The sequence below is a fragment of the Hemiscyllium ocellatum genome, chromosome 7 (assembly GCF_020745735.1).
Source record: "Hemiscyllium ocellatum isolate sHemOce1 chromosome 7, sHemOce1.pat.X.cur, whole genome shotgun sequence".
NCBI lineage: Eukaryota > Metazoa > Chordata > Chondrichthyes > Orectolobiformes > Hemiscylliidae > Hemiscyllium > Hemiscyllium ocellatum.
In genome coordinates, this window is record NC_083407.1 from 27988040 (window position 1) to 28002810 (window position 14771).

The window sequence follows — 14771 nt, forward strand, 5'->3', positions numbered from 1 at the left end:
TCAACACTTTATCGATTCCTTTTGAGTGGGAGAGAATGCCACATACCTACCATAATTTTGTGCACAGAAGGGTTTCCTGACAGTAGGAGTTCTGAGGAAGGGTTACTTGAACCAAAATGCTAACCCGCGATGCTGCCAGGCTTGCTGAGTTTTGACAGCAGTTTTGGTTTGTGTTTCCTGACAGTCCTGAGTAGCCTGTCTTTTGATTTTTAAGTTTATATCCTATTGCCCTCCACAGATGGAAAGTTTCTCTCCATCTACCCTAACAATGGTCAGCCATTCTGTAAATAACTGACCTCTAATATCTCCCTTGAACCTTCCTCCAATCACCTTTTTAAAATTTATGCCCCCTCCTGATAGTTGTTTCTGCTCTGAGAAAATGTCTCTGACTCTTCACTCTATCTATGCTCTCATCACCTTGTACACCTCTATCAAATCATCTGTCATCCTTCCTCACTCCAATGAGAAAAGCCCTGACTCCCTCAACCTTTTTTCATAAGACATGCCCTCCAGTCCAGGAGGCATCCTGGTAAATCTCCTCTGTGTATCCTCTCGAAAGCTTCCACATCATTCCTATAATGAGGTGAGCAGAACTGACACATTATTCTAAGTGTGATCTAACCAGGGCTCTATAGAACTGCAGCATAACCTCGCACCTCTTAAACTTTAGTCTCCCTGCTAATGAAAGCCAACACACCATATGCCTTCTTAACAACCCAATCAACTTGGGTGGCAATGTTGAGCAGTCAAAGGACATGAAACCCAAGATCCCTGTGTTCGTCCACACTGCCAAGAATCCTGCCTATAACCCTGCATTCTGTATTTAAATTTGACCTTCCCACTTTTCCAGGTTGAGCTCCATCTGCCACTTATTAGCACAGTCCTACATCCTGTAAATGTCCTGTTGCAACCCACAAAAGCCCTCCACACTATCCAACAACATCAACAAACATATTGACCCACCCTCCACTTGCTCTCCAAGTCATTAATAAAAAAAAATCGCAAACAACAGAGGTCCCACAACAGATCCCTGCGGAACACCACTGGTCAACAAGCTCCAGTCTATCTGCTACCAACTTCTGTATTCTATGGGCCAGCCAATTCTGTATCCAGACAGCCAGATTTGCCTGTAGCTCCTTCCTCCTAACTTTCTGAATGTGCCTACTACGGGACCCTTTTCAAACGCCTTGCTGAAATCCATGTACACCACATCCACTGCTCTACTTTCATGAAAGAATTCAATAAGGTTTGCAAGGCGTGACCTGCACCACACAAAGCCCTGCTGACTGTCTCTAATCAAACTATGCTTTTCCAAGTAAGCATAAATCCTGTGTCTCAGAATCCTCTCCACTAATTTGCCCACCACTGACCTAAGACTGACCTGTAATTTCCCAGAATTATCCCTATTCACTTTCTGAACAGGGAAATAACATTTGCTTCCAATCATCTGGCACTATCCAGTGGACAGAGATGAAGCAAAAATTATTGCCAAAAGCACAGCAATCGCTTCCCTTGCTTCCTGTACTAACCTTGGGTATATCCTGTTTGGTTAAAGCACAGCAGGTCAGGCAGCTTCCAAGGAACAGGAAATTCGACATTTCGGGCCAGAGCTGTCCCGAAATTCTGTCGAATTTCCTGTTCCTTGGATGCTGCCTGACCTGCTGTGCTTTAACCAGCAACACGTTTTCAGCTCTGATCTCCAGCATCTGCAGACCTCACTTTTTACTCTATATCCTGTTTGGCCCAGGGGACCTATCAATCCTTATGTTTTTCAAAATTCACAACACATCCTCTTCCTAAATGTCAACCTGTTCAAGCATATTCTCCTTTTTCACGCTATCCTTACAACTGAGAAGGTCCCTCTCAGTAGTGAATACTGAAGCGAAGTATTCATTAAGGACTTCCCCTACCACCTCTACTCCAGTCAGGCACAAGTTCCCTGCACTATCCCTGATCGGCCCTACACTCACTTTAGCCATCCTCTTGTTCCTCACTAAGTGTAGAATGTCTTGAGGTTTTTCTTAATGCTACCTGCTAAAGCTTTTTCATGCCCCCTTCCAGCTCCCCCAAGTCCATTCTTCAGTTCCTTTCTGGCCACCTTTTGTAACCCCGTTTGATTCTTGCCTCCTCAGCCTTGAGTAATCTTTCTTCCTTTTGACTAGAATTTCTAGATCCTTTTCTCATCTAAGGATCCTTCACCTTCCTATCCGTTCCTTGCCTCTGTGCCAAACCTGTCCCTTATTAGAAAGTTTTCCTGAAATAATTTTCCTGAGAATATCTGTTTCCAAATTAGGTGCCCAGTTCCTGCTTAATAGTATTATTTATTCATTCCCCAAATTAAATACTTTGCCAGACTGTGTGCTGCTATCCCTCTCCACAAGTATAGTAAAAGTCAGGGAGTTGCGATCACTATCGTGGAAATGTTCTCCCACAGAGAGATCTGACAACTGACCTGGTTCATTGCCAAGCACCAAATTAAGTATGGCCTCCCCTGTAGTTGGCCTAGCTACATATTGAGTCAAGAATCCTTTATGGTTACACTTGACAAAACTGCTTCATCCAAACTCTACACCAAGGAGGATCCAGTCAGTGTTGGGAAAGTTGAAGTCACCCATGATGACAATCCTGATACATCTGCACCTTTTCAAAATCTGCTCCCTAATCTGCTCCTCCGTGTCTCTGTTCCTAGTGGGGAGGGAGCTGTGGAAGACTCCCGATTTTAAAGTGACTGCTCCTTTCTTGTTTCTGACTTCCACCCATACTGACTCGGTAAACAAGCCCTCCTTGATGACCTCCCTTTTTGTAGCTGTGATACTATCCCTGATTAGCAATTCTATTCCCCCATGTCTTACTCCACCCACCATTCCTTTGGAACCATCTCAACCCTGGAACATCCAACAAACATTCCTGCCCCTGTGATATCTGTCCTGCAAATGTGTTGCTGGTCAAAGCACAGCAGGTTAGGCAGCATCTCAGGAATAGAGAATTCGACGTTTCGAGCATAAGCCCTTCATCAGGAATAAGAGAGAGAGAGAGAGAGAGAGCCAAGCAGGCTAAGATAAAAGGTAGGGAGGAGGGACTAGGGGGAGGGGCGATGGAGGTGGGATAGGTGGAAGGAGGTCAAGGTGAGGGTGATAGGCTGGAGTGGGGTGGGGGCGGAGAGGTCAGGAAGAGGATTGCAGGTTAGGAGGGCGGTGCTGAGTTGAGGGAACCGACTGAGACAAGGTGGGGGGAGGGGAAATGAGGAAACTGGAGAAATCTGAATTCATACCTTGTGGTTGGGGGGTTCCCAGGTGGAAGATGAGGCGCTCCTCCTCCAGCCGTCATGTAGTTGTGTTCTGCCGGTGGAGGAGTCCAAGGACCTGCATGTCCTCGGTGGAGTGGGAGGGAGAGTTAAAGTGTTGAGCCACGGGGTGATTGGGTTGGTTGGTTCGGGCGGCCCGGAGGTGTTCTCTGAAGCGTTCCGCAAGTAAGCGGCCTGTCTCACCAATATAGAGGAGGCCACATCGGGTGCAGCGGATGCAATAGATGATGTGTGTGGAGGTATAGGTGAACTTGTGGCGGATATGGAAGGATCCCTTGGGGCCTTGGAGGGAAGTGAGTGTGGAGGTGTGGGCGCAAGTTTTACATTTCCTGCGGTTGCAGGGGAAGGTGCCGGGGGTGGAGGTTGGGTTGGTGGGGGGTGTGGATCTGACGAGGGAGTCACGAAGGGAGTGGTCCTTGCAGAACGCTGATAGGGGAGGGGAGGGAAATATATCCTTGGTGGTGGGGTCCGTTTGGAGGTGGCGGAAATGGCGGCAGATGATACGTTGTATGCGGAGGTTGGTGGGGTGGTAGGTGAGAACCAGTGGGGTTCTGTCTTGGTGGCGGTTGGAGGAGCGGGGCTGGAGGGCGGAGGAGCGGGAAGTGGAGGAGATGCGGTGGAGGGCATCGTCGATCACGTCTGGGGGGAATCTGCGGTCCTTGAAGAAGGAGGCCATCTGGGCTGTGCGGTGTTGGAATTGGTCCTCCTGGGAGCAGATGCGGCGGAGACGAAGGAATTGGGAATATGGGATGGCGTTTTCACAGGGGGCAGGGTGGGAGGAGGTGTAGTCCAGGTAGCTGTGGGAGTCAGTCGGTTTATAATAGATGTCTGTGTTGAGTAGTTTGGCGCACTGACCTGTATACCGCTGAAGCCAAACGCCAGCTCGCGGACGCCTCCTCTTACCGCCCCCTTGACCACGACCCCACCTCCCACCACCAAACCATCATCTCCCAGACCATCCAGGACCTCATCACCTCAGGGGATCTCCCATCCACCGCCTCCAACCTCATAGTCCCACAACCCCGCACCGCCCGTTTCTACCTCCTGCCCAAAATCCACAAACCTGCCTGCCCCGGCCGACCCATTGTCTCAGCCTGCTCCTGCCCCACCGAACTCATCTCCCAATACCTCGACACGGTCCTGTCCCCTTTAGTCCAAGAACTCGCCACCTACGTTCGGGACACCACCCACGCCCTCCACCTCCTCCAGGATTTTCGCTTCCCCGGTCCCCAACGCCTTATTTTCACTATGGACATCCAGTCCCTGTACACCTCCATCCCCCATCACGAAGGACTCAAAGCCCTCCGCTTCTTCCTTTCCCGCCGCACCAACCAGTACCCTTCGACTGACTGAACTGGTCCTCACCCTGAATAACTTCTCTTTTCAATCCTCCCACTTCCTCCAAACTAAAGGAGTTGCCATGGGCACCCGCATGGGCCCCAGCTATGCCTGCCTTTTCGTAGGATATGTGGAACAGTCCATCTTCCGCAACTACACTGGCACCACCCCCCACCTTTTCCTCCGCTACATCGATGACTGTATCGGCGCTGCCTCGTGCTCCCACGAGGAGGTTGAACAGTTCATCAACTTTACTAACACCTTCCATCCCGACCTGAAATTCACCTGGACTGTCTCAGACTCCTCCCTCCCCTTCCTAGACCTTTCCATTTCTATCTCGGGCGACCGACTCAACACAGACATCTATTATAAACCGACTGACTCCCACAGCTACCTGGACTACACCTCCTCCCACCCTGCCCCCTGTAAAAATGCCATCCCATATTCCCAATTCCTTCGTCTCCGCCGCATCTGCTCCCAGAAGGACCAATTCCAACACCGCACAGCCCAGATGGCCTCCTTCAAGGACCGCAGATTCCCCCCAGACGTGATCGACGATGCCCTCCACCGCATCTCCTCCACTTCCCGCTCCTCCGCCCTTCAGCCCCGCTCCTCCAACCGCCACCAAGACAGAACCCCACTGGTTCTCACCTACCACCCCACCAACCTCCGCATACAACGTATCATCCGCCGCCATTTCCGCCACCTCCAAACGGACCCCACCACCAAGGATATATTTCCCTCCCCTCCCCTATCAGCGTTCCGCAAGGACCACTCCCTTCGTGACTCCCTCGTCAGATCCACACCCCCCACCAACCCAACCTCCACCCCCGGCACCTTCCCCTGCAACCGCAGGAAATGTAAAACTTGCGCCCACACCTCCACACTCACTTCCCTCCAAGGCCCCAAGGGATCCTTCCATATCCGCCACAAGTTCACCTATACCTCCACACACATCATCTATTGCATCCGCTGCACCCGATGTGGCCTCCTCTATATTGGTGAGACAGGCCGCTTACTTGCGGAACGCTTCAGAGAACACCTCCGGGCCGCCCGAACCAACCAACCCAATCACCCCGTGGCTCAACACTTTAACTCTCCCTCCCACTCCACCGAGGACATGCAGGTCCTTGGACTCCTCCACCGGCAGAACACAACTACATGACGGCTGGAGGAGGAGCGCCTCATCTTCCGCCTGGGAACCCTCCAACCACAAGGTATGAATTCAGATTTCTCCAGTTTCCTCATTTCCCCTCCCCCCACCTTGTCTCAGTCGGTTCCCTCAACTCAGCACCGCCCTCCTAACCTGCAATCCTCTTCCTGACCTCTCCGCCCCCACCCCACTCCAGCCTATCACCCTCACCTTGACCTCCTTCCACCTATCCCACCTCCATCGCCCCTCCCCCTAGTCCCTCCTCCCTACCTTTTATCTTAGCCTGCTTGGCTCTCTCTCTCTCTTATTCCTGATGAAGGGCTTATGCTCAACATCGAATTCTCTATTCCTGAGATGCTGCCTGGCCTGCTGTGCTTTGACCAGCAACACATTTGCAGCTGTGATCTCCAGCATCTGCAGACCTCATTTTTTACCCTGTGATATCTGTCTCTGTAATGGCCATAACCTCCCTCCCCTTCCTGGACCCCTCCATCTCCACTTCCAACGACCAACTCAACACTGATATCTACTTCAAAACCACCGGCACGCTCACTACCTGGACTACACCACCTCCCACTCCCCCCTCCTGTAAAAACGCTATCCCTTACTCCCAATTCCTCTGTCACATCTGCTCCCAGGACCAATTCCACTCCAGAACATCCTAGATAGCCCCTTGGGATGTAATTTCCCCTCCAACGTGGTCAACAGTGCCTTCCAGCACATCTCCTCCCCTTACTGCATCTCTGCCCTTGACCCCCCCCCCCCCCCCCAACCACAATGAGATCCGAAACCCCTGGTCCTCACCTTCCACCCCACCAATCTCTGGATACAACGGATCAACCTCCACCATTTTGGCCACCTATAGTCAGACCCCACCACCAGAGATATGTTTCCTTCCCCACCCCTTTTTTTTTCCACTTTCCACAGAGACCATTTCCTCTGTGACTCCCTCGTTATGTCCTTGCCCCCCCACCCTCCACTTCCAGCACCTTCCCTTACCACCACAAGGTGTAAAAACCTGTGCCCACACCACCCCCCACCCCCCCATCCCCTCCATCAGAGGCCCCAAAGGATCCTTCCATATCCAGCGGAGATTTTCCTGCATCTCCAAACACCTCATCTGCTGTACCCATTACACTCTGTGGTGTCCTTTGACATTGGGGAGACTGTCAACTTTCAGAACGTTTCAATGAACATCTCGGGCACATGCACTAAACAACCCCACTGCCCTGTAACTGATCACTTCACCTTCCCCCTCCCACTCCGCCAAGAACATGCAGGTCCTGGGCCGCCTCCACTGTCAAATCCTAGCCACCTGACAACTAGAGGAAGAACACCCCAACTTCCACGCTGGGACTCTCCAACCACATGGAATCAATGTCGATTTCACCCAATTTCTTTGTCACCCCTCCCCCACCTTATCCCAGATCCAGCCATCCAACTTGATACTGCCCTCTTGAACTTTCTTACCTGTCCACATTGCCACACACTTTCATCCACCTATCGCATTCCTTGCTGCCCCACTCCCTCCCATTTATCTCTCAATCCCCTTGGGCCTGTTCCACATTCCTGATGAAGACCATATGCTTGAAGCATTGAGTCTTGTGCTCCTCAGATGCTGTCTGACTGTCTGTGCTTTTCCAGAATCTACTGTCCTCACTTTCTCCTAATAAAAACTGAAAGGCCAATCTTCCAGACCTTGTACAATTACTGATAATGTTAAAATACTGAGCAAAACATTTTCTTTTAACATTGAATTATGCAAAGTACACTCATGTTTCTGACTTAACTAATTTTGATTTAAAAAATAATTTGAACTAATTTTGCAAACTAGGATTCATAATTACGCATGTGGACTTGCTATTGGTATCTGTAATAAGTGAGAGAGACCTGGATTTTCTTGCAGTCGTGGCAAATCTGTAAAGTCTCTAAAGTGGCAGGCAGGCACTGGAAGCCCAGCCCCCATTTCCAAAATTTTTTCACTCCCAGGAGAGTATAAGGGGTCGGGCGAGGTGAGTAGTGAGGCTTGACTCATGGGAGAGAAACCTAAGTTTAGGATGGTCATTTGAACTCCGTGCTGAGTTCAGTTAGACCCCATTTTCGCTGCAACAAGTCCTTGTCCTGGAGTATAGAAGTTACAATTATTTATAATAGCTAGAAATACTTTGGAAATGTATCTTGATAGTTGTACTGACCTCTGAACTTAAATCCCCAACCCTTTTTTTTCCAAAGAAAAGTGAATGTATCTGCATGTGTCAGTGAGGTTTAAAAAGAAACTCAAGTTATATAAATTCCCAGCTCTTTTATTGAGTCTTTAAACATCAGATTCAATATTTGCAATAGTTAAAATGACAATAACAGTTATATTCTTAGTAATACATGGCTGTCTTCCACAATCTTTAATTATACAAGTGAATTCTATGTTCACAGTTTGATGGAAAGCTGAAAAAAAGAATTAGCCAGGGTTGTGTGGGCTTATGAATGCAACTTTTCATTCGCATTAGATACGTAATATGTAAAAGTTTTTTGACTTTTTTTCATGACTAAGCAGTTTTTTATGGACATAACGTTGCATTCTATTTCAACATGGCTACTGTTGTCTATCCATTGTGAACACTGGTTGAATTGGCATGGAGGATGAAATAATGGGTATGTTGAAATGAATTGGCATTAGGTTACATGGGGTACAAGGTTGGCATGGATGGGAAATGTTCTAAGGAATGAGGCTAAATTATGAGAAAACAATTGGTACAATGTCCCAAAAGGCTGACACAGGACTTTTGCACTTCCTTTTTGATCTGCCTCTGACTCCCAGGAATGACTATCCTGCCATTTGGGGAAGTTTCTTCCAGCACAATTGTGGTGAGCTAGGAAATTACCCAGCTCAGGAACAAAGGTTTGGGGCTAGGTGTTGTCTTGTTTACATGTTGAAACTCTTACCTGTTAATGCTCAACTCTTGCATCAGTTGCCATTCAATTTTCTGCTTTTCTGCTTGTCTTAGCTTAGTTTTAGGCCGGTTCTGATTTTTCTTCATGCTGTTTTCTCTACGTTTTTTTTAATTTGGTATAGCTAACCTTGTAAATAAATGCTGAGATATTTGCAATAAATCATTTATGAATTACAGGAATAGTTGCATTGAAGTTGAACACTATTAAATGGTAACTGAACCTGAAGGAAAGTGTGGCAAAATTTCTTTTAAATTGAGAAATTCCCAGCACTTTTTTTTTGTTTTTGGAATTTTGTTTCTATTCTTGTATCCTGGATTCCCAATTTTTCTCCAATTCTTTTTCAGTCAACAGTGCCTTTTAGCCAGAATCTTTAAACTCCCAGAATTCTTGCTCCCCCATTACTTGATGTTAACAAGTATGTATTTTCCGGCTGTTTGCGGATTTCGTTACGTGGAAATTGATTGTGGATGATGGAAGGTGGTATCAGAAGTGCTGTGAAGTAGCTTTTGCTTAGCATTGACTACTTACTGAAATTTGCTTTGTATTTTGCCAAAGCTGCTCTGCTCCTCGACTTGTTTTTTAAAGTCTTAATTCAAATATGGGCAAAAGAGCTGTTTTCCAGATAGGAGATAAGACTGACTTCAAGGTTGCATTTGACAGACTATGACATCCAGCATTTCTAGCAAAACTGGAGTCAATGGGAATGAGGAAATAGGGAGAAAATCTCTGCTGGTTAGAGTCTAACCTGGCACAAAGGAACATGGTTGTCATGATAAAGTCACAGTCATATAGCATGGAAACAGACCCTTTGGTCCAACTTATCAGTATTGACCAGATGTTGTAATCTGACCTTGCCCCATTAGCCAGCATTTGGCTCATAATCCTTTGGAATCTTTCGGAATTCTGTGAAGACATTGCAAGCAAGGTGGACAACGGGGACCCAGTTGACATAGTCTACAGAGATTTTCCAAAAGGCCTTCGACATGGTGCCGCACAAGAGGCTGCTGCAAAAGATAATGCCATGCATCCTTGTAAGTATTAGCATAGATAGAGGATTGGTTGACTAACAGGAAGCAAGGAGTGGGAATAAAAGAGTGCTCTTTTGGCTGGCAATCAGTGATTTAGTGGTGTGTCTCGGGGATCCGTGTTGGGACTGCAACTGTTCACAATTTATATAGATGTTTTAGGGGAAACCACAAGTTTGCAGGTGACCGAGATGAGTGGCAGAGCAAAATATGCAGAGGACTCTGAAACCTTGCAGAGGAACATACACACTTTAAGTGAGTAGGCAAAGGTCTGGCAGATGGCATACAATGTTAATTAAATGTCAAGTCATCCATTTTGGTAGGTGCAACAGTGATAAGGATTATTACTTGAATGCTGTAATGCAGAGGGATCTGGGTGTCTTTGTGCATGAATCACAGAGGCTTAGTCTGCAGGTACAAGAAGTAATTAGGAAGGGAAATGGAATTTTGTCCTTTGTTACTTAAGGGATTGAGTTTAAAAGTAGGGAGGTTATATTGCAGCTGTATAGAGTGCTGGTGAGGCCACACCTGGAGTGGTTTGTGCAGTTTTTTTGTTTCTCCAGTAAGGAGACTATGTACTGGCACTGTAGGGGGTGCAGAGGAGGTTCACCTCCGTTGATTCCAGGGCTGAGGGGTTAGCTTATGAGGAGAGACTGTAGATTGGGATTGTATTCATTGGAATTCAGAAGAGTGAAGGGGGAATCTTCGAAACCTATATGAAATTATGAATGAAATAGATAAGCTAGAAGTAGAGAGGATGATTTCACTGGCAGGTGAAACTAGGACAAGTTGGCATAGCCTCTATTCGGAGGGAGCAGATTTCAGATTGAATTAAGAAGGAACCTCTTCACCCAGAGGGTTGTAAATCTATGGAGTTTCTTGCCCAGTGAAGTAGTTGACACTACATCAGTAAACGTTTCTGAAACTAGATTGTTTTTGAACAATAAAGGAATTAAGGGATATGGTGAGAGTGGTAAGTGGATCTGAGTCCACAAAAAAAAAATCAGCCATGACCTTAATGAATGGCAGAGCAGGCTCGAAGGACCAGACTGCCTATTCCTGCTTCTCGCTCTTAAGTTCAAACTCCTCTTATACTTATGCCCATTCAGATGCCCTTTAAATGTTGTAATTGTACCTGCCTTCTCCACTTCCTCCAGCAGCTCTCTCTGTACATGCACTGCACTCTGCAGAAAATCTTTTTTCCCTCTCACCTTTAAACCTGTACCCTCTCTAGTTTTGAATTCCTCCCTGACCACACCACCACCACCACCACCAAGGAAACCGACCTTGGCTATTCACCCTGTCAATTCCACTTGAATCTCACTGCAGGAATTTCTAGTGTCCTAGGCCCAGAAGTTTTCTGCTGCATTATCAATGATCTTCCCTTCAAAGCCAGAAGCAGTGTTACAGAAATAAAAATTGCTGGAAAAGATCAGTAGGTCTGGCAGCATTTGTGGAGAGAAATCAGTTATCATTCCAAGTCGTGTGACCCTTCCTCAGATCAGAAGTAAGTGTTTGCTTAACATCATTCATGCCTTGTCAGCGACTGTAGTGATCCATGTCTAAATGTAACAAGATCTGGACAATATCCATATTTGGGCTTACCAGTGGCAATTGATGTTTATGTGAAGCAATGAGAATCTCCCAAGGGAATCTAACTATTGCTCCTTGAAATTGAGTGGCATTATGAAAACTGAATCCTCAATTGTCAACATTCTGGAGGTTATTGGCCAGAAACATGCCATAAAAGTCAGTCCGAGACTAGCAGTCCTGAAATCCTCCTGGCTCCTCAAAGCCAGTCCATCACCTACAAGGCACAAGTCAGTATTGTGATAGAATACATGCCACTTGCCTGAATGAGGTCATGTCCAACAGTACTCCAAGCTTGACACCATTCAAGATCATGTACTTTAGTGGTTCTAGAAACCAGCTGGCCACCACTGCCTTCAGGGAAACTAGGAATTGGCAATAAATGCTGGCTCAGTGATGCTCCGATCGCTTAAGTGATTAGGAAGAAGACATCCCAGGATGAAGTGGTCCAGCTGATGGGCATCACAACCACAAAAATTCACTCTCTCCACAGCCATAGTCGTTTCAGCAGCATGTGCCACGTACAAGATTTCTGCCACAGCAGAAATGATTGATTAGATGGTCATGGGTTTCAAAGGTAGCATCTAGAAGTTCAAGGGCAATAAATGCAAATACCACTATCTGTCCTGTTTAAGCCATGCAGCATCCCAACCTGGAAGTGTATTGCTGTTCCTTAGGTTTTGCTGTACCAAATTCTGGAACACCCTCCATAAAGGTATTGTGTGTCTACCGACATGAAATGGAGTGCAGTGGTTCAAAAAGGCAGCTCACTAGAGATGGGCAATAAAGTTTGCCCAACCAGTAATGCCCACATCCCATAAATAAATTTTTTAAAAGCCTTAAGAGTAACTGTGCCAAAACCTAAGAAAGCATATCTAGATAGTAACAAAGTCCTCTCATTGCCATTTAGCACATCAAGGATATTGGCCATTTCTCCTCTTGAGGAAACTACATTCTGGGAAGAGAAATGTAGAATTTAACATTCACGCAGGAATCAGCAAAGTAGCATCAGTCAGCTCCGCACAGTCTGGGCATCCAATACAATGATCACATTCCTGAAGCTGGTCTCTACGTATTTATAATCTTACCAACAATCACATGACAATGTGAAAGAGAACAATGATGGTGACATGTAAGTTTGACATCTTTTATTGCTGTTGCTTATGTAAGATCCTGGATATCACCTTTTGAAAGATAGCCTCACAGTTAAGGGAATTCTGCAGAAGATTGATTTTAAGGACCTGCAGGCACAGGTCACCATCTCAGTGACAGCAAAATAAATTGTGATGAAGTTTAAGGTCAGTGGGCAGCAAGACTGTACGTGGGACCAGAGGAAGTAAATCTCTAAGTCAGTCAGTGTAACAATGAGGGGATGTGAATTTAAAACTTTATATTTTCCAATGAATGTTAGTGTCATTTTTTTGCAATGGAATTATTTAACTAAAAGAAAAAATGACTTTTTCTTTTCAGGAAAGATGAAATTCATATGAGGCTTTGGTATCAATAGTATAATCGTATTTCTCATTGGGTTAACAGGCTCACATGATATTGAGAGCACGGTTCTGCCACCACTTTCCTGGGAAACCATTTGGACTAGAAGCTCAGTATAAGTAAGTGATACTCCTTGAATTATCAGCATTGCATGGTGTCTTGCTACATTTTTTTTAAACCAAAAAATATGTTCATGCATGTGGGCATCACTGGTCATATTTACTACCCATCCTCCTTTGCCCTTATGAAGGTAGTTGAGTCTTGACCTTAAACCACACCTGTAACAGCATCTGTAATACTGTTAGGTTGTTCCAGTTTCCTGTTGTCATGTTTTTAAAGGAATTGCAATATATGTTTGTGTCACATATAGATAGGGTGGTATGTTTTTTTAAAAAAAAACACATTTAGCACATTTGTTGTCATTTGCAGAGTCCTTTGAGTATAGAATTTGGGACGTTGAGGTTGTACAGGACATTGGTAATGCCTCTTCAGGAGTATTGTGTTCAGTTCTGGTCACCAGTTATAGGAAGGATATTATTGTGCTGAAGAGCGTTCATAGGAGATTTACCAGGCTGTTGCTAGCAAAAAAAGATTGGAGTTAAAAGAAAAAGCTGGGATATGTTTTCACTGGAGGTTGAGAGGCGATCTTATAGTTTATAAAACAATGACTGTTATGGATAACTTAAGGTTAATTGTAGTTGTCTTTTCCTAGGGTGGGGATTTCAAGACTAGGGGGTACAGTTTTTTAAGGTGAGAGGAAAGAGATTTAAAGACATGAGGTAATTTTTTTTAGTGCATCATTTGTAGAATGAACTTCTGAGAAAGCGGTGGATGTGGTACAATTTACAATGTTCAAAAGACATTTGGATAATTACAGGAATAGGAAAGGTTTGGATGGATATGGACCAGGCAGGAGGGGTAGTTTAGTTAGGGATTTTTTTGATGTGGACTGAAGGGTTCCATGCTATGTGACTCTTTTTTTTTTTGTTAGATGCACTAAAGCTATATATGGTGTATTGGCAATGGAGAAATTAATGTGGAAGATGAAGAAAACCCAAGACTGAACTTCTACCCCACAGACATAAATTTAAGGAATTGGCTTCTCTGCGATCTAAAATATTATCATCCCACCTGTCCTATCCCTGCCATTGACAAATTTGTACATTTCAATTAGATTTGGCTTCTTCCTCCCTTTGCTCCTAGGACAAAAAAAAGCTAACAGCATCCTTGTAAATGTCCTGTGTAACTTGTTTAGTGCAATTTATCCTTTCTTGTATAATGGTAACAGAAAATTATGTACGCTTAACAATCTGTGGCCAAAGTAGTACTTTTTACAGTTTCAATGAAAGCTTCCTGGTTAGATTGTATTCCTCAGCTAATAAAGGAAAGTATTTAACTTTACCTTTTTAACCACTAACTTCTCTACCTGCTCTGCTGTGTTCAGGGATCTGTGGACATATACTTCCCTTACCTATTATGAACAACTGAAGAACCATGTTGCCATTAGCCCAGAAATATTTTCTGACAACTGCACAATTGAGCAAAGTTTTACATGACTCTCAGTGCCAGTGTGATGCCCATTACGTAGGCCATATGTCATAAAAAATGGCTGATCTAATCTGGCAGTATGCTCATTTGATTGTTGATAATAGCCCAAGTACAGATTGTATATGATTAGAATAGATTCCCTAGAGTGTGGAAACAGGCCCTTCAGCTCAACCAGTCCACATTGACCCTCAGAATAACCCACCCAGACCCATTTCCCTCTGACTAATGCGCCTAACGCTATGGGCAGTTTAAGATGGCCAATTCACCTGACTTGTACGTCTTTGGATTGTGGGAGGAAACCCACACAGACACTGGGAGAATGTGCAAACTCCACACATACAGTTGACCTGAGGCTGGAATCGAACCTGGGACC

General features: G+C 45.6%; 1 protein-coding gene across 3 annotated transcripts in view; it reads left to right on the forward strand.

Annotated features, from left to right (window-relative positions):
* Nucleotides 1–14771, forward strand: part of orc4 (origin recognition complex, subunit 4) — a 73324-nt gene that overhangs the window by 15429 nt on the left and 43124 nt on the right. For 2 of the 3 annotated variants that reach the window (XM_060827827.1, XM_060827826.1), the window contains one exon: nt 12896–12969. In XM_060827827.1, coding sequence (XP_060683810.1) covers nt 12896–12969 — 74 coding nt within the window. Of the gene's footprint in view, nt 1–12297; nt 12492–12895; nt 12970–14771 lie in introns of those variants that run through there. The other variant, XM_060827828.1, reaches the window with a different exon arrangement.